The 27532-nt window shown below is 49.4% G+C and overlaps 8 protein-coding genes across 8 annotated transcripts; 4 read left to right on the top strand and 4 right to left on the bottom strand.

Moving 5' to 3' along the window:
• Positions 1-2358: 2358 nt before the first annotated feature.
• On the bottom strand, positions 2359-4395 carry BC939DRAFT_397906 (rab-GTPase-TBC domain-containing protein; the record flags this gene model as incomplete). The annotated part of the gene is made up of 5 exons (XM_051552393.1): positions 2359-2518; positions 2600-3270; positions 3418-3741; positions 3799-3963; positions 4090-4395. Coding segments are annotated over 5 exons (1626 nt in total), but the record flags the coding sequence as incomplete, so codon positions are not given.
• A 2571-nt stretch (positions 4396-6966) lies between these two features.
• Positions 6967-8387, bottom strand: BC939DRAFT_503800 (Gtr1/RagA G protein conserved region-domain-containing protein; the record flags this gene model as incomplete). The annotated part of the gene is made up of 6 exons (XM_051560440.1): positions 6967-7311; positions 7416-7603; positions 7689-7821; positions 7917-8025; positions 8097-8195; positions 8272-8387. The coding sequence occupies 6 exons, from the start codon at positions 8385-8387 to the stop codon at positions 6967-6969; spliced, it is 990 nt and encodes a 329-aa protein (XP_051411565.1).
• A 2314-nt stretch (positions 8388-10701) lies between these two features.
• On the top strand, positions 10702-12617 carry BC939DRAFT_453701 (uncharacterized protein). The gene is given in 2 exon segments (XM_051555966.1): positions 10702-11538; positions 11551-12617. The coding sequence occupies 2 exon segments, from the start codon at positions 10759-10761 to the stop codon at positions 12550-12552; spliced, it is 1782 nt and encodes a 593-aa protein (XP_051411564.1). The 5' UTR covers positions 10702-10758; the 3' UTR covers positions 12553-12617.
• BC939DRAFT_453698 (alkaline phytoceramidase family protein) lies at positions 12601-14881 on the bottom strand. The gene is made up of 3 exons (XM_051555965.1): positions 14557-14881; positions 14531-14533; positions 12601-13510 (listed from the first exon to the last, which is right to left on the bottom strand). Exons 1-3 carry the CDS (start codon positions 14636-14638, stop codon positions 12750-12752), a joined length of 846 nt encoding a protein of 281 aa, XP_051411563.1. The 5' UTR covers positions 14639-14881; the 3' UTR covers positions 12601-12749.
• A 390-nt stretch (positions 14882-15271) lies between these two features.
• On the top strand, positions 15272-17406 carry BC939DRAFT_453693 (Metallo-dependent phosphatase-like protein). The gene is made up of 7 exons (XM_051555964.1): positions 15272-15603; positions 15802-15892; positions 16014-16075; positions 16245-16469; positions 16586-16735; positions 16834-16955; positions 17083-17406. The coding sequence occupies exons 1-7, from the start codon at positions 15460-15462 to the stop codon at positions 17219-17221; spliced, it is 933 nt and encodes a 310-aa protein (XP_051411562.1). The 5' UTR covers positions 15272-15459; the 3' UTR covers positions 17222-17406.
• A 1046-nt stretch (positions 17407-18452) lies between these two features.
• On the top strand, positions 18453-20315 carry BC939DRAFT_453689 (malate dehydrogenase). Its single transcript, XM_051555963.1, has 4 exons — positions 18453-18576; positions 18734-18999; positions 19100-19248; positions 19451-20315. Exons 1-4 carry the CDS (start codon positions 18567-18569, stop codon positions 20034-20036), a joined length of 1011 nt encoding a protein of 336 aa, XP_051411561.1. The 5' UTR covers positions 18453-18566; the 3' UTR covers positions 20037-20315.
• A 403-nt stretch (positions 20316-20718) lies between these two features.
• On the top strand, positions 20719-24985 carry BC939DRAFT_503795 (uncharacterized protein; the record flags this gene model as incomplete). The annotated part of the gene is made up of 2 exons (XM_051560439.1): positions 20719-22407; positions 22508-24985. The coding sequence occupies 2 exons, from the start codon at positions 20719-20721 to the stop codon at positions 24983-24985; spliced, it is 4167 nt and encodes a 1388-aa protein (XP_051411560.1).
• Positions 24986-25105: 120 nt separating this feature from the next.
• Positions 25106-26974, bottom strand: BC939DRAFT_453686 (small GTPase rana; the record flags this gene model as incomplete). The annotated part of the gene is made up of 5 exons (XM_051555962.1): positions 25106-25720; positions 25816-25855; positions 26005-26082; positions 26716-26790; positions 26933-26974. Coding segments are annotated over 5 exons (647 nt in total), but the record flags the coding sequence as incomplete, so codon positions are not given.
• Between the last annotated feature and the right edge of the window lie 558 nt (positions 26975-27532).

The raw sequence follows: 27532 nt of genomic DNA, 5'->3' as shown, positions 1-27532 counted from the left end.
GAACAGCAACTGTACTATTACCGCCAACAACAACAGTACCAGCAACAATACCAACAGCGGCAACTTCAGAAGCAGCAGCAACAACAGGCGGCAAGCCATGCTTCTGCGTATTACCATGCGGCTGCGCAGGCGCATTCGAGTCATGGACACCACCACCATCATCAACACCACCAGGGTCACCATGGAAGTATTAGCAGCAGCAGCAGCAAGCATATGGCCTCGCCGAGCTCGTCGTTATCGTCGACGGCGGATTTACATCCCCATACGCACTCGTATCCGCATTCACATCTGGCTCATTCGTCGTCGTCTTCGTCATTGGGAGGGAGTCGTGGGCTGGGCAGTAGTGGCCATAGGAACACGATGACACCGCCATCGCCGCAATCGACACCGGCAACGCCGACGAAGTATCGGTTTGATCCGATTCAAGATTGTTTGCAGCAGGAGAGGAGACAACGTGAGGAGGCAACACTTTAAAGGGACACAGTGATGCAACGCCTTGATGGTGATATCGTCCATGAGGACGAGGACGATTGTTTTATTTTATTCTGTTATGACCTACACATCCACTCTGTTACTTGCTCAATTGCAATAAGTTATGAAAAGAGAACCACAAAAATAACCCCTTTCACGATTACTATCAGTTCAAAAAGAGAGAAAAAAAAAGAAAAAAAGAAAAATTGATTTTCCACTTAAAATCAATCATATAGAAAAGCCCAAGGATATGACCCACAAAAAAAAAGAGTTCATTGACACTTGTAAATAGTCTTGCCCGAAATAAACACGTTTTTATGCCAATACTGGATGTAAAAAGATGTTTGTTTGCAGCAACTCTTGTTGAGATAAATAATGTATTCTAGAGCGATAACTCTGTGCTGCATGCACGCGTTATGCACGCTAAACATATCTCTTCTTGACGCGCGCTTCGATCATTAGTTCGTTCAATTTTCCCTGTATGATTTTACGAACCTGTTCTGCCGTTACTACATATAGCGCGATATTTCCTAGGATCCTAGGACAGCAAGTTTGGGCAGAACCAACCTAGACCTTTACATTTATGATCGCAACCTTTTCTCTTAGCATAACAGTGTAAGTAATTACTTTTATTACTGTGGATGGAATTTGCAGTATTGACAACAACAACAACAACAAAAAAAAAGAACAAAAGCGATAATATATAGATTGTGTGTACATATACTTGTAAGAGGTGCCAACAGACACAGGTGTGCGAAAAAAAGGGAAGATATGAACAAAACGAAGGGGATAATGCAGGAGTGCAGAGAGACGGAAAGGGTATTTTGCAGCTTGATCGTTCCTTTATGTCTCGCTCGTCGAGCGACGGAAGCCAAGTCCGCCAAACATGCTGTTCCTCGTTGATTGACTCCTCTTCAACTTTGTCTCACTCTCGGCCACCATGAACTTGCGCGTACCAAACCCGTTGTTCGTTTGCGCCGTCGGCACCACACCCGCACTCGCGGCCTTTTCACTTGGCCATCCTTTTCGGACCAATGCAGCTGGTCTTGCCGATGACGTCGACTCTCGTCCAGAGACTGTCGAGCTTAACGTATCGGAGCTATCACGACGTACCAAACCCGACCGACCGGCACCGTCCTGTGAATCTCCAGATCCACGACGACTACCCTCAGCCAATCCTGGCGACAGAGGCATGCCGTCCGTCATCGACCTCGATGAAGGCGAACCGCTCCTTGAGTTGATCATGTTCATCACCGCAGTCTCGCCAAGCGACTTGCGGAAACTTCGGCCGCGGCCCAGGCTCGCGCTCGATGCCGCGAATGCGGCGTTCATCTCCAGCTCTTTGACCTTCTCCTGCAGCGTATGTCGTTCGACCTGGCCTTCGAGCCAGAGACGCTTAGTCTCCTCGAACTGCTGGCGCATCACATTCAGCTCCTTTTCAAACGAATCCCGTTCATGACGCAGTCCATCCAGTTCCATGGCCATGGTCATCTTTGAGTCCTGAAGGACGACTTGCTGATCCTGCAGCAGCACGACCGCCTCCTTGGAGTCCATCAGGATCCTCTCGATCGTCTGTGTCTTTTGTCGCTGCATCTCAGCCTCGTTCATAGCCTCCATCACCGATACCTTCGCGTGCACGAGCTCCGCAGTGACATGGGCCAGCTCTCGCTCTGTCATCGTAAGACGGTGCGCGAGCTCATCTTGACCCGAGTTCAAGGACGAAATCGACGACGCCTTGCTGTCTTGGCCATCCAGCTCCTCGTCCTCGTGTACCGTAGGCGCTGGGGAGGCTGTCATCATCGAAGAGGCGGTATCGCTCTGGCTCATCATCGAGGGGGACACTGCGCTCATCATCGAGGCCCGGTTTTGTTGACGCTCCATCTCCGTGACCTTCTTGCGCAGGGTCTCGATCTCCTCCACATGCTGCATCTTCTCAATCTTGGCTGTCACCACCGCCTCGGTCACCTCGACGTGATCTCTCTGCAGTGTCGACAGAGCTTTGGCCAAGTCCTGGATCTGCTCCATCAGCATCGCCTCTGTAGCACCGCTCGATTTCGGGCTTGCAGTTTCGACGCTATCATCGTCGTCCGCATCGTTCAGCGTCAGGCTGGCGGTCGATCCAAAGGACGCTGCAATCGAGAGACGACTGCTACCGCGCTTCAGCTTCGGCGAAGAGGGCTTTTGCTTCGTGCTCGTCGCAGTCTTGGCCTCTTCTGGCTTGGCGGTCTTGGAAGATGACACCCCGAATCGGTCCATGAAACGCTTGCTCGTCACCTCATTCGCCCGCTTCTGCTGATCCTCGAGCTCTGCAAGGTACGCCATCGCCAGCGTATCAAGCTTGTCCTTCGAGATCTCTGATGAGAGAGCCATAGCATCCTTGATGACGGCCCCTGCATTGTCCTCATAGACATCGTACAGCTTCGACGATAGCACCTCCAACAAGTCCTCGAATTCCTGGAGCTGCATCAGCTTTTCCTCGTTCTTCTTCAGGAATGCGACAGCGACACGCATGATCGTCTCGGGTGCTCCCTCCGTAAAGACCACATCGTAGATCCGGAGGACCAGTGGCAGAGGATATGTGTATGCGAACAGCGATAGAAACCACTGCGATGCATACATGGCCGCGTGGATCGAGTGGAACGAAAGGTGCGCGTGAAGCATGGGCAGGTGTTCCGACAGCAGGGCCGAGAACTGGTACAGACGGAGCTGAAGGCCCTCCATGTTCAGCGTGAACATGGTTCGCATGTCGTAGGTCTCCATTAGCCGCACAAACACGCAGAAGGCCTCTTTTTCGTCCATCTATAGGTTTGTATAGAACAAAAAAAAAAAGTCAGTGGCTATGATAATGGTTGGTCAAGTCGTAGACAGTCGTTAGAGAAAGTGAGCCGTGCTTACATTCATGAGCAATGGTCCGACCAAGAATCCAAGACCTTGACAGTATCCCACATGAGGATCATATAGCGAGTAGGCCTTGAGAATATTGCCAAGCATCTCTTGTCCTTTGCCGCCTTCTTCCTTGAACATATCGACCTGGGGGAACGTCCTGGCGAGATCGCGCTGGATAATGCGCTCGTATGGGGAGTGCTCCTTCAGGAGCTGGGTATACATGGTTTCGAGGTAGGTCGATGAAGCTTGGGACATGGACTGCCAGATCAGACCACGCAGTTTCGAAGGCAGGCCCTGGCGCACTCGTGCAGAGAGCAGATGTGGCAACTTGCTGGCGACAGCATTGTAATCCTGAACAAGCATCCCCCAGAACTCCCAGTCAATCTCCTCGTCTCCAGCCTGGGGTTCTAGCACAGATGAGATTGAGGACATGGGGTCAACGGTCTCGGAATTGGGGCTGTTGAGTGTGGTCGAGTCTGCAATGAGGCGGTGCAGAGTGCTGAGGTTGCCCTTAAGGACATTGGACTCGATACAGATTGACTTTGGGTCTGTGTCCAGCAGTCCATTCTGTCGCTCCAAGCGTGCCAACAAGAATGATGTTGAGTCCTGTGAACAGTTGTGGGAAGAAAACAATAAGTGGTTAAAAATAGGTCGATAAAAGGCAATATGGCAATGTACCATGTGTTCCATAGTTAGTTAATAATAAAAATAAAATAAAAATAAACTGTATACCTGTGGTGGCAAAAGACTGTTCTGTTCCTCCAGCTTGTGCAGCAGGTCCTGATCGACCGCATTCTCGGTCGAGTTTTCGGATCGGCCAGTGCTCTTGAGTTTAGAGAAATGGCCCTTTGGCTGAGGGAGCAGGAAACCCAGAGTCGTGTTGCTGTTCAGGCGGGCTCTGTTGGCTGCGGCCGAGGGTGATGAGAGAAAGGATGCGCCCGAACCAGCAGAGACACCACCGATTCTGCTGTGGAGACTGGTCTCAAGACCATGAGAGAGCGACTCGGACGAGGCATTGTCCAGGATATCATCAAGCATTCTTTTAAACGATGCGACGTGGTCCTCCTCTGTGGCTGCAGATGTTACTTTCTGAGGATCTATGTTTCCATCAAGGCAGGGGCAGGAATGCTTTATGGTCAGTTCATGGTCCGATTAATGGTGATGCCTGCCCTGAAAAAAAAAATCCCCCTTCGCCTCCTTCATCCTCCACCCTCGCATATAGCCGACTAGCGATTTTATTTCCGTGGTCTTCTTCATTGTGGCTTTCCCCTGCACTCCTTGTTATCTCCTTTCATGCGACGGTCGAGTTATAAAAAAAAAAGGCATAGAGACCAATTGGCAATGCCACTCTGTCGATAAATAGGCTTCAACTGCTGTAGAGGGAACAGAAAAAAGAGAGGAGGGATCTCACATGGCTACAGCTACTGCCTGAAATTATAGGGAATGGCTTTTGTCTCTTTAGACCTGATATGGGTTTATAACAAGTGTTGGTAAAGAGCCATTTGAGGGGAAGGTGGTGTTGCAACTGACCAATCTTAAAGGGATTAAAAGCGCAGGTGCATCTGGGTGAGAAACAAAAAAAACGCGTTCAATTCAGGGTAGGAGGGGCCAAAAGAGAAAGGGAAGGAAGAAAGAGAGATGGAAGCCAACTTCATGTTACGCAGTCAGGGCAAAGCGACCAAGCAAAAACGAATTCTAAAGGAGCCCGTCAAAAACTAGACAGAGACAGAAAGCAATGTAGCCAACGAGGAGAATTGGCAGAATGATGATGATGGTGATGGTGATGATCCGTCTCTTCGTTTGGACTGGGTCACCCATTCAAACACTATGACTAGGGCCGATAAGATATTATTGCAATAAAGAGCAGACCATGTTTGACATCCCTCATCCAAAACGCTGACCGTGGCACACAAGGCAGTGTTATTCAAACACAAACAGGACACCATGGTGGTACCATAGACTCTTTAACATACTGCACAACCAACTTTCTTCGTCCCCATCTTTATCTGAAGTGAGAACATCCCGATAAAACGGAGTCACCTGCAAGAGGGAAGCAGCTCCTCGAACAATGAAAGAGAGAGATGCTCAACTGAGATGAAGTTGCAAAGGACTTACAGAGAGAGGATGGAGCTACAGGCTTGGAGAAGGCGCTGGACGAAGGAAGCAGGGCTGGGGCAGGGTCGGCAGTTTGTGTAGCCATTTCAACCGCGAGAGTACGTCCCGTCAATTAAGATAATGGAATAAAAAATAAAAATAAAAAAAGCAATGGTGTGAGGTTGTGTGCACCCGGCTCAGATGATGAACAATGAATGTGTAATGAACGAGAAGGGTGTCCGTGAGGAAGAGGGATGAGAAAGGGAGGTGGAGCAGCAGAAAAAGAAGGGAAAAGTGCTCATAAAAAATAAAAAATAAAAGTGCCACCAAGTCAAGGTCCAAGGTCAGGGCAGTGTTCTGTGAGCTGTATGTCAGTGACCCTGGGACAACGAGAACAGGGCGGGCCTTCGGCTTGATGCAGGCCAGGGTTTACAGAATTTTTTGGGTTACAAGAGGGGAGGCGGGGTCCCGTTGAGTTAAGGAATGGACGGATGGCTGTGGATGGGTTTAAGGGACAACAAGACGGGAACAAACAACGGTTTGTATGGTATGGTATCGATGGCATGCAGCGGAGAATGGGTCCAACGGGAAGGAAACGATAAAAACCATACGTGAAAGGGATGGGTACATGTCCTGTGTGTACTGTACGCATCCACCCCCTATCCACTCCACTCCACGCGATGATGTTTATTTACAGGGCACACTGTTGATAGTACGACCGGTGCATGCATGCATCCATCCAAACACACTTGAGGTCTAATTCGAGCAACGAAAACCTATTTTTTTCCTTCCTTTTCCTTCAAACCTTCTTTCGACCATTGAGGACTAAGCAAGTAAGGTTGACGGATCTTGAACGGGCAAGACCAAGGATCAAGAAAAAAAAGGTTGTCCCGAGCTCAATTGAATGTGTCAATTCATACCTTCTCCTTGTGGATCACAGATCGAACGAAAGCGCAACGCTGAATCAAATGAATGGGCAAGCAGGTATGAGGAAAAGGAGGTAAAGCGTGCGTTTTGAGGGGATGCAAAAGTTGGCTGAGGATAAGAGAGGCAGGAGTAGAGGGGACAGGGGGATAATGTGTAGGTTATGGGCGAAGAAAAAGAAGGGAAGAAAGAAAGGAAAGGAAGAAAAGGAAGAAAGAAAGAGAGAGAGAAAGAAGGAGGGGTGGAAAGGGAGAATGGACGGTTGCGAGCAAAGTAGATCGTGCATCCCTTCCTGCCACTGGACGCTCCTTCGACGGCAGTAAGTAAAACTGCACGCTACTTCCCGTCATTGACAGTAAATATTCCTTCGAAAGAGTATTGCTAGGAACTCAATGTGTATTTTGATAATTGTATGTAAACTACTCTCCTAAGGATCGAGTATTCAGATCTCTTGTTGCTTCAAAAGAGCTGCTCTTGCCACCGTGATCAGTAAACGTTCTCTATATGTCTGCTGCCGCCCTGTTGGGACCACCTCCTGCAGCGGTCCCTGAATGTCTTTCGTAAGCAGCATTGGTAACCATTGGCCCTCCCTTATCTACGATTTACAGCACTCCTCAAACTAGTCATGCAGTGTCGCGTGTTGTCCGCGAACGCATTTGCTTCCTCCATGGTGACCATGCTGTTAAAAACGCACATCATGGCCATAGTCTTGTCCACAGGCCAGAGAGCATAGGCTTTTCCATCCCCAAGTCTGGCGAATGACATGTTGCTTCGTCCGTCTGGAGCATCACTGCTGAAGAGCGATGCAATATCCTTGGCAGCAAACATCATGTCAAGACAGAACCCATATGTATCCATATCCAAAGGCGAGTCGTCCTTGGCAACATAGAGCGGTAGTTGGGTGTCGATCAAGAACGTTTGATAGACGTGTGGATTCTAAGAAGCGATGAACAACAAAAGATGAGGATGAGAAAATAAGTCCAACTTGGTTCATGGCTCCATAGAATTATCATTTTCGGTATGAAGCTACGGATACGTACTTCACAGACAGTGTTCAAAATCCGTTCAAATGTAACCCGGCGTGGGTCCATGCTTTGAGCGATCTGAGACAGCGCTATGTGGGTAGTGTGATCGACGATTGAAGTCCTGTGCGTCGTGTACTTCGTGTTGACAATTCCTCTGGGTGTGCCATGCCGTTCAAAGTGTTTGTCAAAACAATCCACGTACTCTAATTATTTTGCAGTATTAATGAAAAAGCACGTTAGTATGTCGAAAACGGCTGCAAGCATCCTTGCAACTTGATGATATCGTACCAAGGTAATGATCTTCGTCCAACGCATTGTGGTCTGCTTTATGACAGAAGATATGGATCCTTGGTTTCGAGTTGAATTTGCGGATTGCAGTGATCACTTTGAGGATGAAGTCAAAATCCTCTGTCAAGGAAATCTGGATGAGAGATGAGAAGCAGGACAATCAAGCAGTTAGCGAGACTTATAGACATTTGCAGATGAACCAACGCGACCAATATGGAAGTTTTATACCTCGCTTGCTAGGACAAAAATGATCGCACCAACTTCGCACCAGACATTTGCCTTGTCCAGGAGACTACCAGCGACTTGCGATGGAATGTCCCAGACATTGATGAAGGGGCTGATGTAGAAGTAGACGGTTAGTAACGACAATGAGGAGGCATAGTTTGAAGAAGCATGCACTCAACTTACCTTTCGTATAGCTGTATGTTTGTAGTCAATGGGAGGTTTTCTGTCTGGAAGTCTTGCATCTTTCGAGCGATCACCTGCATAATACTAGTCTTGCCGGCTCTACATGTATTAACGAGTGTTGTTAGGCATTATTACAGAAGGGTTAGTGCTACGATGTCAGCGTAGCCGTTCTTACCTATCCCTTCCCATAAGCATCACATTTGGGCGGGCTGCGTGGGCTGCATCGGCTGGCAACCTCAAGACTTGAGTAACGGAGTGTCCGTGTCTTTCAAAGATCGATTTCAGAGACATGGCTTTAGTGTGAACTTGCTGTGGAGGTTACTTGTTGTTAGTGGCGCTTATGAGAGTGAGGAGGAGGGTGAGGAGCCTCAACTCGGCCTCGTCAAAAGGATTTATGCTATCGAAAAGCGGTATGAAAGGCTAGAGGTTGAAAGCTGTAGCTCATACCTTTTGCGTGTAGTGTACACGACAAAGGAATGCTATTGCGCGCCAAGCAGCGTTAGAAGGGATCCTTGTGCACAGCAAAGGAGATATGCCGCTTCCGTGGTTCAATTTTACGCATTCGTAACATAACCTCTTTGTGGCTCTCTTTGACGCGTTCATAATATGCCATCTATGTGGCTCTCTTGGACGCGTTTGTCACGCGTTCTTAACCCGCTAATATCTTTCATATATAACCATATTGCCCGCAAACCTGCTGCAACCACATTATCAACCACATACAACGATATTATAATTAAATAGATTTTTATCCTGAATGAACACTTATCGCCTTGACTGCTTCCTTGAGTCTTCCCTCATGGAGACTTCGCGTTACGCTCTTTTACTTTTTTTTTTCCTGCAAAGTACATGTCAGTTGGGCCATATGTCCCGCGTTTCAAAGCTAACCAGGGAAACAGGGCTTGAGCATTTGCTCTCTACCGTGAAGCGCAGGCCCTTTTAGTTCGCTTAGCTGACATAAAACACCGATGTATAACCGATATCTATTCCGAACTAGAGGGAGAATGTTGTTGCCGTGAGGCATAATTCGAAGGTCAAAAATGTAGTTTTGCTAGTGAAAGAAGAAAGAACAAAACGGCTGAAATCGAAAGGCTCTCTAGTTTTCGCTGCTGCCTTCCAGACATAGCCGCCACTAATCTGGTGATTATTCGCGGCATCCTTGATGTTCCACATGCCTGACCGTTCCGGAAGAGGCTAAGTATTGTAAGATGCCTGTTGTAGTCGTCGCTTGAAACTATTGCAAAGATGGTGAAGTTAGCTGAAGACGGCAAATCAAGTCCTCGTAGCACTTTCTTCTTTGCGTAAAGTATGTAGCCATTGTTGCTTGGATGTCATCTCAGGGCGATACCTATGTTCCCGTAATGAAGTATGTCACTATCAAAATAAATGGCCATAGTTTGAGAGCTGTGTTGTGCCACCTTCCAATATGTGCATATCCGCCTCAGATGCGCGCCAGCGGACTGCACATGAGTGAAATGACCCTGATCCAAGATTCTTTTGTCCTGTTTTGATAAGGTAAAGTTAGTACAGAGCGACCGCTCGATGTACTTGACGGTTGTGCAAGGTGTCTACTTGCTCTCTGTTGAGCGCTTTATCAATTTAAGAGTTCCAGGCTGCGCTCCTTTTCGAATCTGTCTTAGTGTTCCATGCAAGTCATCATCCTCTCGACTGTCTAGTTGCCGACGATGTGAATCTTGCAAGGCCCAAAAGCCTCGAAAGTATGGCGGATACTGTAGCTCGTCGTCAGAAGCCGGGTAAAACGATCCATAAAAAATCTATCTTAATCGAAGCGCTGGTCAGCGACTTCGGGTCGACGATTCCGGATCAAAGTCCAAGCTTTTTTAATTCTTGGAAAGGGCAAGTAGCTCAAATTTAAGACCTTCAGACATATCATGGAAGTGTCTTTCCGACAATATTTCACCAATTATATCGGAAACATAAGACGTCCGGTTTTGATTATGCTATGGACGATGCGCCGAGATTTTGAATGACTAACCTGTTCAAAACAGTATGCACACGTCTACGGGGACATATATTCGTCTGCCACGGCAGCTGCTTCATATCGCCGGCGGCTCTCCCGAATCCCGCCACCATCCCGTCGTACATGAGCCTTTATTCTGCTGGCGACACCGGTACCCGTTGTCCCGATCAGATAAATGGTAAAAATAAAAGGTCAATTTTTGAGGATCTCCCTGGAATGTTCATATCCCTGGGCCGATGCCTTGGCGAGACGATTGCAGTGATGTCGCTCGCACCTCCCATTCAAGGACGACACCGTTCTATTTTCTGATGAAGAATGAATAAAGAAACGGAGGTAGTTAACACTTGCGCTATTATAGCAGTTCGCAGCATTTGATGACTATCGCTGGACTGGAGCCACGCATGCTGTTAGATACGACGCTTATCAGTTACGTGTAGTCGACCCCAGTCCCGCTTCGTCCGTATGCGCTGGATGTGCGGGTGGTCTCGAACGATTCCTGGAACTGACGAGCGTTCACACGGACGGACGCGTCTGGACGCGTTTGGAACCGGTCACGGAACTGACTCAGCCACGTACTTATTTTTTTTTTTTGCTTTCTGCCTCCAGCTCCAGTTCTGGCTTTGACTACGACCAACTAACTTCAGCAGGACCGACTTCCATCGAGCATTACCGACGGACGCCATGGACCGACACGGATCTTACTCGCGATCATCAGGAGAGCACCACCGCGGATCGTCCACAGAGAGATACAGCGGGCCGTCTGGAGTACCGGCTAGTGGCTCCAGCAGCATCAGCGGCGGCGCTGGTAGGAACCGATCCCGTTCACCTATGGGCGATTCCTCCTATGGCATGCCCTCCTCGGACTTCCATCGCGATGGCCACTACCGCGGCAGCAGCTCACATCGATCCCCGCCTCATATACCATCGTCCTACTACTCCTCCAGAGATCACCATCCATACTACCGCAGTGAACGAGATTATTATTCCAGAGGAAGCGAGTCTTACCACCCATACCGACCATCCCCACCACCACCAAGGTCCAGGCATGTTAGTGGCGGTTCTCCTGGACACTTGGGACATGGCGGTCCACCCGGCCGGATCCCTTCATCGCACTATGGCTCCCCATCATCGTCGTCCTATCAGTCACCATCGCCACATAACCAACTTCGTCTTCCGCACGCTCACCCCCCTCCTCCACCTGCGCGGAGGCCTGTGCCACATCAACTGCCCCCACCTCCAGCCTCTTCTTCAGTCTCTAGTCGACCAGTAACTTCTACATCCAGGGTAGCATCCCCATCTGCAGAGGTTGCACGCAAATCTGGACCTCCACTACCGGCAGTCGAGCGCTCAACGCCATCGACTGCACCAAAGAGAGCAAGCTTCTCGCCTGGACCAGAGCCCGGCCAGATTCCTGAGTACGACCTGGACTATCGGGGGAGGGACAGAGATAGGGAACGTGAGCGGGAACGAGAACGGGAACGAGAACGGGAACGAGAAAGGGAGCGAGACCGCGACCGTGAACGCGAACGAGACCGAGACCGGGAGCGAGAACGAGAACGGGAACGGGAACGGGAACCTTCGAGAGGAGTTACTGGACCGTATCAGGGCAGACATTCTTCTGGACCACCTCTTCCATCGTCATCATCGTCATCCAATCTTGCGGGCGCTCACTCTTTATCCAACATGGCGAACAGTGGCAGTTACAATGGAAGTCCGTACAAGTCGTCTTCAGGACCATCACTACCATCATCAGCATCGACCATGTACAGCAGCCAGAATGGGCCCGTTGGAGCTGGAGGGGGGTCTACCCAGGGGTCTTCGACTCAACTGACGCCACAACAGCTACTGCAGCAACAGCAACAGCAAATCATGAATGCGGTGGTCGATGTTACGAAGCTATCTTGGGCACCCGAGCTTGAGCAAGAGGTGCAGAGATACCGCGAAGAGCAGAAGAGGCTGAGGGCAGAGGAGGATCGGCTAATGGAGGCTCGACGTAAGAGTCGGTTCGAACTCGAACGTGCTAGTTGGGATGTCGAGCGACAAGATCATCTCGTGGGTCTTGTTCTGGGACAGCTGGAGGAACTGGACAAGGAGATCGAGCGGGATCAGACTGGTGAAGAGACTTCGACCATGTCCACGGTCGCAACGACGGGATCGAAACCCTCGGGAAATCACTATGAAAGACTTGAACGACATGAGCGACACGAGCGGCATCAGAGGAGTAATGGCAGCAAGTCGAGCAGTCGGTCGAGCAACAGCCGAGAAGTAAGCCACCATCAGCGCAGTAGTGCTTCTGGAACAGAAATCGCCACAACAGTGACATCGTCGTCGACTGTGGTGGCGTCGGCGGCTTCGCAATCGCCTTCTACATCAGCAGCCTCACCTTCAGCCAATAGCACCGTTGAGTCCACGATCATTACCACATCTACTACATCTGTTACAACTGTCGCCACTGTTCAACGACTTCAAGAGTAATCTGTAATTGTAAAATATAATGAACGATAGATCTGACTAGATGGCGTTTTTTTTTTTTTTTTTTTGTAAGCACACTAAGTGATTTGACATGCCAATACTCTCAAAAATGAATTCGCTGTGTGTGCTTATGGAAAGAACCTATCCTACAGGTCATGGATATTGCTGCACATGCATCAACTGGTCCGCTAGTAGTGCCTCTAATTGAACTTTGCCTTGCTTGCCAACGACTTCTCGACAACGACGTGAGGCAAAATGCCGCCGACCCACTCGATCTTTGGCTTACGATCCAAGTTCTCGGCCCTGTCATAGCAGATCAACAAACAGACTAGATACACGCTCATCGAGGCGCCTACATGCCACCACGCGTGGAACTGTGGGTTCGCGAGTCCGAGGGGCAGGTTTTCCATGGCACCACACATCCGGAAATCGATATTCCAGTATCCATAAGCGATGGCACCAATGAGTCCCGACAGGAGCCAGAGTCGCTTAATAGACTGGTCCTGTTGGTGAGCATAGATCTTCATAATATGTGACAGGACGACCAGAGTCATAAACATGAATGAGGACTGAAAAACAATGAATTCGAGGAGATGATTTTCAGGTCCCGCATAGAGCATGATCACGGTTGTCAAGAGTCCATAGGATGTGAGGCCAATGGGAAACCAGGCGCCGTAGCGGCGGTAGGGCTTGTTTTCGACACAACAGTAAGCGACGGTAAGGACGCAGTAGACCATGGGGACTTCGTCGAGCATCTGGAGGGGGAAGAGTAAGGTTCCGTGGAAGGCGATGGAGCCGATGCCGACGATGACAATGGATCCGAAGGTGAGAATGAAGCGCTTCTCGAAGGAGGCGTGGAGAGCCATGCCGGCGAGACCCACGAGGATCATGGAGAAGGACGAGAGCGAGTTGAAGTACTCGGCGACGTAATGCGATTTCGCGTAGTTGGTCTCGCACCAGTCTAGCCCAATGGTTCAGGGGGTTAAAAAAAGGGTTTTAAGGTTAGAGTTCGGCGCAGCACCTATGACTATGAGGTCAAGTAAATGAAAAAAAAAAGAGGGACGAGTGATCCATTGATCCCCCCCTTTTCGTTATTGTGCCTGTGGAGAGGAGACCCATGGTATTTCGATGGTCCAAAAACTGGCGGTGGTTGCTTTCTTTGATCCGTGGCAAATGATAATGACAATGACGATGAACATGAGCAAGATTCCGCTGCCCTGTTAGTTTTCAGGTTCTCCTTTTCCTTTTTTTGTTATTGCTTTTTTTTTTTTTACATTACACAACTGTGCACCATGCACTCAGAGTAATGCATTCGCTTGATCCTACACTTGTCCACATCGCCTCTCACATTTCCTATCATGCTCGGAAATCAACATGAGAATGAGGAAAAAAAAAGTCTGCGCAATAAATAATTCAGGACCCGATCTGTCGGCAAACAACAATGTTGTTTCTGTTGTTTGCGGATGGGTCATTCGTCCTTCTGGTCGGCTGCGCTGCGTCCTTTTGAAAATAGATGCTACCGCATGTGTAAGGATCGCCCAAATATCAAGTGCTCTTTGTCATTGCCATTGCCGCTGTCAATATTGTTTGCTATCGTTTTCTTTTTCAAGTGACGACCAAATGGCCCGTGATCACTATCGAAGGTCGTAAGTCGTGGGTCGTGACAATTGAACAAGGAAGTGTGCCTTCTCCATGACCAAGTCATTCATTGCTGAGAGGTAGTGGTGCTGGACCGTAGATATGGTTTTTTTCCCTCATGACAATCCAATCAGTCGCGTGTGGTCCATCTCCTTGTGTGGGTATATCCTCTCCTCTCCAGCACTATCCTGCCGTGCAATCGTGGGCCACTGAAAAAAAGGGTGTAGCAGTCATGGCATGTCTTACCGACTAAGACCAAAAAGAAAAAAAAATGCGTCAGAGCCACGGACGATTCAGACGTTGCACCTAATTGCATGGCAAGTTGCAGTCGACACATTCTTTCCGAGTCAATCGCAGGCGTTCGCATACCTGATGCAGTGGGATGGCCCCAATACCCTTGAGGAGCTAGGCTGCTGATGGTTGAATTTGTGTAAGATGTTGGGGTAATCATCTTGGTTCCAGAAAGGAGGTGGATCGAGATAATTTAGAGGGCGGGAGTGAAGAGTGGAGAGAAAATGGAGTAGAATATCAGTAGCGGTTGTTTGAGAGAGCTATTATTTTTGAGATTTTAATGTCAAGAGGAATGATGGGAAGGAGAGGGAGGGAGGGAAATAGAGGGATGCAGTAGCAGAAAGAGAAGAGAGCACTGGCGAAGATAATAGAGTAGAAAGAAAGGGAAGAGGAAGAAGAAGAGAGGAAGAAGAAGAGGGAGAGGAAGTGTGGGATGCAAAGTGGTTGTAGTTGCATTCCGAGAATGGAAGGGCTGAGCCGATGGACTTTTGCTTTGCCCGTTGCCTTTCTTGGTAACTTGTTTCATATGTTGATACAACAGAACAACTCTTATGTTTTTCTGAGTGTAGGCATATAGTCTTTGACACAGACTTTGACACAGATGCGGACCCAGTCCTGGGGAGCGCGAGATGGACGTTGTGAGCCACAGTACCGTCACTATCATCATCATCTCCAGTATCTCCCATATCGCGCCTGGACGATGACGTACTGTTGCTTAAGGGGTGTAGTGTTTTTGTTCCCCAAACCCTGGTTTGTCAGAGGCCATGCGAGAGGGACCTTTTGGTTGGTGCTAAGTGAATATGGCGGCAAAAGAGACTGGACCTGAAATCATCCACGGTTTCTTTTTCACCCCCTTTCCTTCCTCCATCACCACCACCAACCCCTCCTTCTCTCTGACGACTTGGCTCCTTGCTGTGCCTGAAACCATTGCTCACATTCTCCTCCGCTTCCTTCCCTTTCCACACATCCAAGGCATTCTTTATGGGATCTGATCTAGATCGCCAGATCCAGACACTGCTTCAATGCAAAATCATCACAGAAGCCGAAGTCAAGGAGTTATGTCTAAAGGCCAGAGAAATCCTAGTTGAGGAGAGTAATGTCCAGCGGGTCGATGCTCCTGTCACTGTATGTCTTCTTACATCCCTTCTCGTGTTTTATTTGGTCGAAGCTGCGCGTTTTTTCCCTTTAACGCCCCCGTGTGCCACTTTGCAACCAATGGCACAGCATCCAACGAATATACTCTTCAAGTAGATCTATCGGCATCAGGGTTGTTTCATTAACGCTTGACACATCTTTACCCCGCTCTGGGATGAATTGTAATAGGTCTGCGGAGATATCCACGGTCAATTTCATGACCTCAAAAAGCTTTTTGAGGTTGGTGGCGAATGTCCAAAAACCAATTATCTTTTTATGGGTACGGCTATCAGCGGCCTTCTATTTCTTTTGTTCCCTTACCAATGAAGTATATGTTGCTCGAGGGTTCAGCTGACACTCGTATTTTTTTCCCTTCTTCCGATCGCACATTGGATATCTAGGCGATTTTGTGGACAGAGGACACCACAGTGTAGAGACCTTCCTGCTCTTGCTGGCTCTCAAGGTATGCCTGCTTACTTGAGTTGCACGAGACGGGGTCGTCGGGCTTTTTCTGTTTATGTTGTCGCGTCCCATCAGGATGACAGCAATCATCGCTGGGAATTCTGTATCTTGCATGCGGACAATCCAGTTTAGCATCGCACTAAACAGCAATTTCTCTCGCTATACCCCAGGTTAGATATCCGGATCGGATCACTCTTATACGTGGCAATCACGAGTCACGACAGATCACCAAGGTCTACGGGTTTTACGACGAATGCTTCCAAAAGTTCGGCTCCGCGAACGTGTGGAGGTACTGCTGCGAAATTTTTGATTACTTGAGTCTATCGGCCATTATCGACGACCGTATCTTTTGTGTGCACGGAGGACTGTCGCCGTCAATCAACACCATCGATCAGGTATGCACATCCTGCCCTACAGGAACGCATGCGGATGGACTCCTGCTGTACTTCATTTTGAGACATGGAGCTGACTTTTTATATCCTCTGTTTTCTCCTTTCCCTTTACATTATAGATCCGGACGATCGACAGAATGCAGGAAGTCCCCCATAATGGAGCAATGTGCGACTTGCTGTGGTCAGACCCCGATCCGGACTCCTGCACAGGCTGGGGATTGAGCCCCCGTGGCGCCGGTTTCCTCTTTGGCGAGAGTGTCGCTAAGCCTGTAAGAATTTCTCGATTACATTTTCACTTCTTTGATTTCATTGGGAATATGTCGGTATTCATTAACACATTTGTTCTTTCCTTCTTTATCTCGTATAGTTTTTGCACAATAATGGACTGGAGTTGATTGCCCGCGCGCATCAATTGGTCATGGAGGGCTACAAGCTGATGTTTGACGACACGGTTGTAACTGTTTGGTCAGCACCTAATTACTGCTACCGGTGAGATATCTTGCTCCTCTTCCTCTGCTTCTATTTTGGCATTATTGTCACTCGAACGATGAATCTCATACTGACCTTATGAGTGCGCTTTCTTTTGCCTTTTCGTTTCCTGTTCCGATGTTTTTAGATGTGGCAATGTTGCGGCTATTTTGGAGGTGGATTCGAACTTAAACAAGAGTTATACGATCTTTAGAGATTCGGAGCGCAATTCGATGAACTCGCGATCGACCCCGCAAAGAGAAGGACCTCCAGACTACTTTTTGTAACAGATGAAGGGAAAGAACGAAGCATGGACAGGAGTAGTAGCAGCACGCCAACAAAAGCAGGGCAAAAAACATAATTGGGCATGTACAATACGACAATCATCATATCCCCTCACTTGGACAAATACAAATCATTGTGAAAAAGTTTTATTGTATTGGATTTGTTTTTATGCGGTGAGTAGTGGTAGTGATAATGATGGTAGTATTAGACATTTAAAAGAAAGGGTGATGTGCCCATGTAACTGATCAGATAAGGCATGGCCGTTGCATGGAACCAGAGGTGGGGGGTGAAGCGACAGGATATTTAGTCCAAATGTGAAGATTTCTTCGCGTGTAGTTCGTGTTTGTTGTTTTGGGTAATGTCGAGAAAACTGATATCGGCAGAAATGTCCGAGATGACCGATCAAAGTAAACGCAACAATCCTGAACCCAATTGTCCTTATCTGCATTGGCTCTACAGCGCTCGGAGATTCCGGAGTTATCAAGCAGAGTGTACCTTTGCAATTGGCACTCCACAGCTCGCAAAGGGATATAAAAGAGTGATGGAGACGGGCAATCGATCAGCCGGCTCTGTTGGGATTATAATTATATGTGTGCAAACAACACCGTGGGAGGGGAGATGAAATTATGTTATGCGGGTGTGTGTGAAAGAGAGAGAGCACTGAAGGTTTCGGAGGGGCTGGAGAAAGATGTGGCAGGAGGGAAAGAGCTGTGGGGAAGGAAGTCAATGTGCCATGCGACGAGCGGAGTGTCAGTCAGTGGGCCCGTTTGCCAAGAAGTAGTGGTGCGTGGGCGGTAGTAAGGAGCGAAGAGGGGCACCAGTCCCACGTGTGGATGCAACGTTGGATGTAGGGTGTCCATCTTGCTGGTGTGTGTTATATGTATATAGGCCCTGGGTCACTTTCTTTTTTTTTGGCGGTCGGTTGGTCCTCAGGTGTGAGCAGTATTTTCATATGAAGAAGCCAAGGAGATATGCACACACAACACCAAACGACGCAGAAAGGCATGAAGAACGACTTAAGTATAAATGTGCGAAAGCGTGCTCTGCCATTCGTGTTTCTGTCGTATGTGTATGTGTGAATGTGTATGTGGACCATCGTATATCTCAAGGAAAAAGTGGGTTTCTGTTCTGTGGGTTGGGATGGGTCGGCAGCCGAGGCGGAGCAAATGTGAGAAAGTTCTTATCAGCTGCTCCCATATATAAGGGAGCACCGACACAATGCGCTTTGATCGACGTACTTTGCTTCTCTCTTCTTCCCTTTCCCTCTCCATCCCTCCCTCCCAGTTCTCTGCTCTCCTCACTGTCCCCTCTCGTCCATTTTACACCACCCTACGTTCATACAAAAGCATGGTCAAAGGCAAGTTCTTGCTGCCCACAATCACAATGTCACTCAGGAGTATTAAATATACTTCACACACCACACCACATCCTGTTCCCAAATGTTCCACGGCTGACTGACGCGTATTCCTCCTCTTTGCACTTTTCTCCCTTCTACTTCGTTCTCCCTATCGCAGTCGTAGTATGCGGTGCTGCTGGCGGCATCGGTCAACCCCTGTCGCTGCTCTTGAAGCAGTCAGATCTCATTTCACATCTGGCCCTGTACGATATCGTCAATGCCGCCGGTGTGGCCGCAGATCTCTCCCACATCAACACCGCCTCCAGAGTCACCGGACACGTCGGTAAGGAAGCTCTGGCCGAGGCCCTCCAAGGCGCCCATACCGTCGTCATCCCTGCAGGTGTACCCCGTCGTCCTGGCATGACCCGCGATGATCTCTTCAAGGTATATTGCTATGATCTAGCAAAGGAATGAAGTAACAGATGGTGGCGTAATTCGTCTTATAAAGAACAAACTGCTGATAGTTATGTTTTTCATCAACCAGGTCAATGCTAGCATCGTACGTGATCTTGCTCAGGCATGTGCGGATCACTGCCCCAGGGCATTTATCCTCGTTATCTCGAATCCTGTCAATTCCACTGTGCCAATTGTCTGTGAAGTGCTCAAGAAGGCCAAAGTGTTTGACCCTCGAAGGTATATCCGCCTGTCTTTCAGCCTGCGTATCTTCATGTCTGCATATCTCGTTTGAGCAGAACCATGAATGGAGGAACTATGAGCAGCATTCCCATGCTCTGGTTTTTCATTGTACAACTTGGCCCTGATCTGTATGTTCTCCACTTTGCTCACTCGCTCACCCACATCCCCATTTTTCTCTCTGCCCATGTCTACTTTACAGAGTGTTTGGTGTGACAACACTAGACGTCGTCCGGTCTTCACGTTTCGTCCATGAGATCAAGCCCCAGTTCGAGCCCCGCTCTAACCGAATCACAGTCGTCGGCGGACACAGCGGTGCGACCATTGTCCCCCTGCTTTCACAGTTCCAACAACGACTCTCGTTCACGCCCGAGGAGATTAAGACACTGACACACCGCATCCAGTACGGAGGTGATGAGGTCGTCAAGGCTAAGGACGGTGCGGGATCAGCAACGCTCTCGATGGCATATGCGGGTGCACGGTTCACGAATGCGTTGCTCGAGGCTTCTGTAAGAGGGAAGCAAGGGCTGGTGGAGTCGACATTTGTGCATTTGGGCGGCAATCCTGGCGGAGAGTGGAATGCGAGGGCAACGGGACTGGAATACTTTGCACAGGATGTGGAGTTGGGAGTCGAGGGAGTGAAGAATGTGTTGGCGTTGCCGGACCTATCGGCGGAGGAGCAGGCATTGGTGAAGACGGCGATCGGGGAATTGCAGGGAAATATTAAGAAGGGAGTCAGCTTTGTTGCGGAGGCAGCCGGGGCAGCAGGACCTGCCGCCAAGTTGTAAAGACCATCATCATACCAGGTCCGGTTGCGTTGATCCAGAGAGATGTAGAACACACGGATGCCAGACAAAGATCGGGATAAAAACAAGGAACAGCAAGGAAGGTGTGTTCAAGCTGTACATGTACTATATAGTTCATTAAACTTGAGAATGACTATGACAGATGTAGACATGGACATGGCCTAGACGTAAAGAAACGTATTATAGAAAGGAGGGGAGGGAAGGTTCTTGTACTGGAGGATGAGACAGAGACCATAACATAGGGGGCTACTTGTATTCATATGTAGTACCCAGGTGACGACCTGGATAGGGGGGAAAGGGAGTGTGGTGCCACCAAAATGACTATGACGATGGAAATGCCGATCCCTTGTGTGCAACGACTGTGCGTCCCTCAATGGGTGGTCGCTCCTCCTCCTCCTTCTCCTCTTTCCTCATCAACCAAAAAAAAGCGGATGCTTCTCATCACCTCAATATCTCTCATCCTTTTCAGCACACCACTCTTGTTCATCCGTCTTAGTTCTATATCTCTCCCTCCTCCTTCAACTGCCCTCTCTCACACTTCTTATTCGCATTCATATTTGGTGTTCGTTTGCATAACCCATTACTCATTCCTCTGAAAGTCTCTCCGAGGATCTCGTTCTGCACCAGGCAACTAACTCTCATTCCACTGCCTTCGGAACCAGTCATGAACAGACCGCTATGGCACGATGAGACACCAACACCGACCACTACAACTACAGCAGTGACGACAAAGACAAAGATAAGGAGCAGCAGCAGCACCAAGACCGCCGAAGCTGTTTCCTCCTTTGCTTCTCCTGCCATGTACGACCCTCTTCAGACTGAACCAGCTCCTCCTCGTCCTCAACGCAACCAGAATCAGGGCCAGTATCAGCACAGCAATAGAAATGGCGACGGCGACAACAACTGTAACAATACCAACGGCGATATTAATAGCCTTATCGACTCCAATTGCACAGCAACCGCAACAGCGCCGACACACAGTGTGCTCACCATCGATCCTCTCACATCGAAAAAGAAGACGGCGCTCCTGCCATGGTTGCATGAACAGACCATGGTGAGCCATCCCCCAGGAATCGCAGGAGGAGGAGATCATAAGAGCGTCGAATACGGTCATACGCTGACGACAACGACTACGACGACGCAGACCCTGAACCAAGATGCAGGGGTAATAGTCGATGGTCTCCCTCCTCCCGAGTTTCGTTCATGCTTAGCATCGATCAGCGGGGAGAACACAAGTCTTACCAACGGCAGTGTCCCTGATCAGCAACAGCAGCAGCAACAGCAGCAGGAGCGACTGACAACCCTTTCGAAAGAAACCAGTCCTCTCCCCCCTTCTACTTTTACATCTACAGCAGACCAACGTGTCAGCAGCACTGTTCTGGGCATTGGGCATGGCACATCAATGGATCAGGGGGAGTCTAGCGTATCGAACACCTCCACTTCAACGGACGATGCAGGAGCGGCTACGCCGAATCTGACGCCCAAGAGCACCAACAGTGCGGACACAGCAGCGGCGGATAATGAAACTCTTTCAGTCACATCGACAGTCCAGGCAGGCATCGTCAATCCGCTGATCCCTTTGGGTGTAGAAGGAAACGATGCGCCACAGCGACCACCACAACGAATCCACCATGCGCGCGCACGTACGATCTCAGCTCTGTCCACCCCGCAATTGACATCGTCATCCTCGCGGCAGGGAGCTTTGGAGCACTTAACGGATATGGGACCATTGGAGCAGGAAAACAAGGAAACGCGGGAGAACGCTTTGGGGGCTCAATTGATACAGGAACCATTGGTGTTGCCATCGCCATTGTCGACGACAACAGCAGTTGAAGCTACGCACAGACCTTCTTTTTCTACACCGGCTTCGAAAACCTCACAATCAACCTCCGAGTCGGCTACCATCAAGAAATCGACAGATCAAGAGGGAGAGGCGGAAAGCATGGCGTGGAGTGGTGGGCATCCGCTGCTGATGGACTATACAGAAGAACCAGAGCGCTTGGACGAGGGCACTTATCATGATCAGGAGGCTCCAGCAGCAGTACGATCGGCGCATCAGCCCTACGTTAGGGGATTGCACAGGAAGGGCCACACCATGAGTGTTGATTCCCAACAACGATCAGCATCGTATCATCAAGAGGGCGACGATGGGAGCAGGTTTGAGGCAGGGTTGGGATCAAATGCGCGAAGAAGGAAGAACGTGTCAAAGGAAAAAGAGGATCGGAGCTGGAAGATGGTACCGGAGGAGGATAAGACGGCGACGGCGGGAGGAACGGGAGGAAAGCGGGTTATCATCCATACGGTCGCGGTTACGGACACGTTGGCGGGCATTGCACTTTATTATGGTATCCAGGTACGCATCTCTTTGATGATACAGGTTCTGCTCTTAGCTGTTCTGTTTAACAAAGGCTTATAGACTACTGTTGCTAACCAGTGAAAATCCCACTGAATAGGTACCGGTGCTGAAAAAGTCTAACAAGCTGTGGACGAACGACTCGATCCACACGCGCAAATACCTATACATCCCGTTCGAAGAGTGTACGGTTGCAAGACAGGCGGGTGTTATGGTAGACGAAAGTAATCAGACGGTCATTCTTCCGCAACGGATCCAACATCATCACCATCATCACCCAAGTCGACCGGCATCGACCTACGGAACATTGTCGTTTACCAACGCTCGTCTATCGACGTACGAGAATATGGGACCGAGCTCGCAATTATCGGGAAACATAATAGATGGCGGTAAGGTGAGCGCAATGAGAGAGGTCGGCGAGGTCGCTACGGATACAGGATCTGTATTGGGGCTAGTGACCCCGCCACGAATCTCGGCGGTCGCAGCAGGCATGTTGCCGTCCTCACTGGCACTCTCTTCTGCTCTTTCACCCTCGACCTCCTCATCCTCATCGTCGTCGGTGTCCCCACGAGTTGGCACTTGGGTCGACACGAAATCCGTGGCCGCACCTCCAGTCCCGTCTCCGACCACGACGACAACTTCACTCAAATCAGATAATAGTCTCAAAGCGGCGACGCATTCTCACCAGCAGCAACAACATCCTCGACGGGCGATGACAGATAGTACGCGTTCTGCGGCACATGGGGCGGGGGCGGAAACGCTTCCGAATACGATTGTGGTACCGCCTTCGATGACACATGAGGCCTTGGCAGCGCGGTTCAAGGAGATGGATTTGGTGACAAGTGAACAGCGGCAACAACAGCAACAGCAGCAAGAATTGAGAACGAATCCTGTGCATCAGCGACATCGGACTGTGGATTTGAGGCAGTTTGTGGGTCTGCAGCAGCAGCGATTGGTGGCAGATTCGGCAATAATGACAACGACGGCGGCGATGGGAAGGCGATCGAGGAGTTCTTCGAATGCGGGGTCGTCACGCAGGTCGTCCGTAGATGTGGGCGTCACTTTGGTTAATGGTGTCGGTACTATTGAGGGTAACAGGAAAGGAGCAGGGCCGATCGACGAGAAAGTCGAGGAAGAGAATGAGGATGCAGACGAGGGCGCACAAGACGATCAACAACGACAGCAACAGACCACAGCAGCTAAGGATCCGAAAGAGTTTGTGGCATTTGGACATCAGCAGCATATCTACGACACAGACGACCTCCTCCACCAGCACGGAAGTCGTACCGCCAGTAGCAGCAGCACCGGGGTGGACGAATCTGAAGGGTATGATGGTGCGGACTCCTTGATAGCGACGGTATCTCGGCGACAGGAGCTGGTAACCGTACCGGCGGGAATGTTGTCATTCTTCCCGTCACCAGAGCACTCGAAGAAACTGGAGACACCCCAATCGATCTCGAGGATCCAGAATCAGATTGATAATGCCAGTTTTTGTGGGTCGCTGTCCGGATCTTCGACGGTTTCGTCGGGCAGTTTTAGGGAGAGGGCATCTTCCGTCTCGTCAGCGCCGTCGTCGCAGCATGGGAGGAAAGTAGCCGGGACTGCGGTGAGGGCGAAAGGGAGGGTCCCCTTGAGTGAACAGACATTTGTGCCACCTACTTCTCCATCATCCTCAAGGAACGACAACGGCAGCAAGCTGTTGGCGGTATCAGTAAGGACCGCAACACAACTGCCCTCACCACAACAGCAACAACAACAACAACGCCGCGCCATATCTTCTTCAACCACAACAGCACCCTTATCGCCGACGATATCCAAGAGCGCATACTCAAAGACGGTCCGCATCAAGGACTCTTATTACAGCCCTGAGAAATGGTCCCTCATGGGCGAATCCCTCGTCGACGACATCCTCGGCGCCGTTCGAGGACCCCTGCAAATCGCCCGACGCATGTATAACTTCTCGACCCTCGGATTTGGGTCCTCCTCCTCCACCACCTCTGCGGACTCCAGCAACAGCAACACGGGTAAGGCTTCTGACTATTTTGACCCACCAGGCGTAGTGCGTCGGAGGAGCTCGACCCGCCGAACTTCAAGAGGAAGTCTACGTAATAAGGAGTTCCGGAGCTCTTCCGGATCTGTGATTGAGCTAGCCACTACCACTGCCACTACGTCCACCACAACTGCTGTCGCCATGAGCAAGGGAGAAGCAGCAACATACGGATACGCGTCCATCACGAAACGAACCCCTGCGGCAGACGAGAACTCCGAGGGCATCAGTAGCGGATTGACTCGCAGGACGAGTAACACCAGCAGCAGTGGGGGTGGGGCACACTTCCGTGGTGGCAGCAGTAGCAGTACCCACAGTACCCGCAAACGCTCATTACGGTCTTCCAACCCTGTCAACCATGCGGCGCTCATGGCCCTCGTCAACGAACTCGACAAGGATAATAAGCGCGAAAAGGAACGCGGGCGCGGGCGCTATCTAAAGGAAGAGCAGGAGAAGACTGATGCCATCATAACCCAGAGAGCCCATGTTATCGACAATCCCCTTGCTTCCTCACCGCCCGTTTCTCTGTGAAAAAAAAAAAAAAAAAAAAAAAAAAAAAAAAGATAACGATCAAAAGATACATATACCCATTTCAACCAAGCATTAATAAAAAAAAAAACGTGTTCATATCAGCGATCCTTTATAATCTTGTTGCAATGGAAGCAATGGAAGCGTTCTTTATTTAAAATGTTTGCTGCATATTGTTTAAAATGTAATAGACTATGTAGAGTGGCAGTAGTGAATAGGGTCGGAGATGAAAGGATTGGGTAGTGGGCTAAAGGACTAATGTAGTATGCTAAGGAGTAAAGGAAGGAGATAAAAGAAAAAAAAGACGAATACGACAGTGGGATTCTTTACAGGTCATCATCCTCGTCAGGAAGAGGCCTCAGAGCAGCATTTCTCAGCTCCTCAATGTACTGTTGCATCAGGTTAGCGTCGACCTTGGCCTCAGGGGGGGTCAAGGCAGGCGAGGCAACAAATTCCAGATTTTGGTGTCCAGTCAACTTGCGCGCCAACCAGAGGAAAGGCTTCTCAAAGTTGTAATTGGACTTTGCAGAGATCTCATAGTACTGAAGCGACTTCTTGCGGTGGAAATCAATGGCCTTGGGCCTGACCATGCGCTCTTTGATATCGATCTTGTTGCCGCAAAGAACGATTGGGATGTTCTCGCACACACGCACGAGATCACGATGCCAGTTCGGAACGTTCTTGTAGGTGATCCTTGAAGTCACATCGAACATGATGATACCGCACTGTCCATTGATACTGTTATAATAATGGTAATAACACGTTTAAGGGTTAGTGAATGCACAGAGCAGAAAAAGGAGAAATGTCCGTCGAGTAAAAAGCGGTGTACATACTAATAACCATCGCGGAGACCACCGACCTTCTCCTGGCCAGCTGTTTAGTGACAAAGCAAATGTTGAGAAAAGTAAAGAGCCGGTCATTAATCATTGAGATCCGGACGCAACGACGGGGTAGCGACGCCTTAAAATGTTCTTTATATCTAGTAGTTAGCATCTGCAGACAAAAGATATAAAAGCACTTGCCAGTGTCCCAGGTGTTGAAGATGATCCTTCCAAAGTTTGTGGTGAAGTCCAAGGGGTGGACTTCGACACCCAAGGTGGCTAAGAACATTGCAAACAAATAAGGCCATGCTGTTAGTTGCTAGGTAAACGTTTCATTGCCAGATTATTACTTTTCCCGTCGCCACCACATCGCTGTTGTCCCTGTGCAGTGCCCTCGAAAAGAAAAAGGGCTGCGCGTGAGGCACTGCTGCATCACCATAGCAAGACGTCTCCGCACAGGAATTGTGTCGCTTTGTTTGCGTTAATTTTTTGGTTTTTTGCTCTCTCGATAGTCCAGAGAGTCCAAAGCGCGTAAGAAAAGATCCCACACTGTTCCAGTTCGGTATATTCCTGACGCTTTGCTGAAAGGGTCCTGATTCCACTCAAAGACAATATAAATAGCCCCACAGAGGCAAGTGTGAATGTAAGTGGAAGCAACAGTGGAAGACGCTGTCGTTTTGAGAAAGACACGTAATGTTGGGTACGTGACATGGTCTGGGGGCAGGGGGCGCGGCCGTCTCCAAAGAGCTGGAGTTAGATGCTGTCAAAGGTCTGATATTCTTCGTTGATCAAATCTCAAGTTCCAGGTGCGTTCCTGATATCTTCGGCGTAGCCCCCCTCAGAAGTAAAACGGTGGTGCAGTGGCAAGCAGGCAGGTCAAGTCGAACATAAAAAACCGACTGGGATATTTACCAATATACTTCTTCTCGAATTCGCCGGTCAAGTGGCGCTTGACGAAGGTGGTCTTTCCTGTGCCACCATCGCCGACTATATCATAGCAAGAGGAAGAACAAAGATATGAGGTTAGATTGCTTGAATCAAAGACAGGAAGTAATTACTCTTGAACGATGCTTATGAATCGTATTGAAAAAATAAAATTCCGGCATATCAAGTCTGAGAGGCACTTTACCGAGGACGAGCTTGAATGTAGGGGTCTCTTGGGCGGCCATTGTAGAGAGTGTTTTGGGCGAAACTGAATGAAGCGAGGGCGAAGGCCGGCTGGTTTTATCTTCTGTTGTGACGCGAGTGGGGGCTCAGCTCCGCTGCAGAGACAATGTTGCGGGCCATAGGACAGTTCCAATATCAGGCTAGAGGCGCTGGATACTCAGCAATTTGGCACTGTGAAGTTGCAGAAAGGTCGTATGTGCTTCGCCTTCCGTAAGGTGCTAGTGTTTACGTATGCAAGAACGCTTCATTTTGCGTGCCCAAGAGTGTATATATAGCAGGACTTGGGCTATGTATGCATGGCGCCCTTCGAGGAACAGCGACAGCTGCTTGTCTTTTTCAAGTAAACTTAGTGTTATTCGGAAAGCATTTGGCGGTAGTCGAGAAGGCTGGGCGTTTGAATTGGTGTTGTCGATCGAGAATTTATACCACAGTGATAAGATTTCAAATCCGGAGCAAATAGCCAAAGAGTCCTGGGCGCTCGCACATCTTTCACCACGGCGCGTCGTTAAAACGAGAGTAAACATCAGATGGAGAAACCGCCACTTCAAGACAGTCCTCGTAG

The sequence above is a fragment of the Gamsiella multidivaricata genome, assembly GCF_025024155.1.
Source record: "Gamsiella multidivaricata strain RSA 2152 chromosome Unknown BC939scaffold_38, whole genome shotgun sequence".
Lineage (NCBI taxonomy): Eukaryota > Fungi > Mortierellomycota > Mortierellomycetes > Mortierellales > Mortierellaceae > Gamsiella > Gamsiella multidivaricata.
Note: the sequence above shows the minus strand (reverse complement) of the source record. Positions and strands in the feature narration are given on the sequence as shown.

Coding starts and splice junctions, on each gene's coding strand:
- BC939DRAFT_453693 (XM_051555964.1), top strand. CDS start 15,460: ATGGGATCTGATCTAGATCGCCAGATCCAGACACTGCTTCAATGCAAA. Junction 15,893..16,013: donor AACCAATTATCTTTTTATGG/GTACGGCTATCA, acceptor TTGGATATCTAG/GCGATTTTGTGGACAGAGGA. Junction 16,736..16,833: donor GCGAGAGTGTCGCTAAGCCT/GTAAGAATTTCT, acceptor TATCTCGTATAG/TTTTTGCACAATAATGGACT.
- BC939DRAFT_453698 (XM_051555965.1), bottom strand. CDS start 14,638: ATGATTACCCCAACATCTTACACAAATTCAACCATCAGCAGCCTAGCT.
- BC939DRAFT_453689 (XM_051555963.1), top strand. Junction 19,000..19,099: donor CCCGCGATGATCTCTTCAAG/GTATATTGCTAT, acceptor TTCATCAACCAG/GTCAATGCTAGCATCGTACG. Junction 19,249..19,450: donor AAAGTGTTTGACCCTCGAAG/GTATATCCGCCT, acceptor TCTACTTTACAG/AGTGTTTGGTGTGACAACAC.
- BC939DRAFT_453701 (XM_051555966.1), top strand. CDS start 10,759: ATGGACCGACACGGATCTTACTCGCGATCATCAGGAGAGCACCACCGC.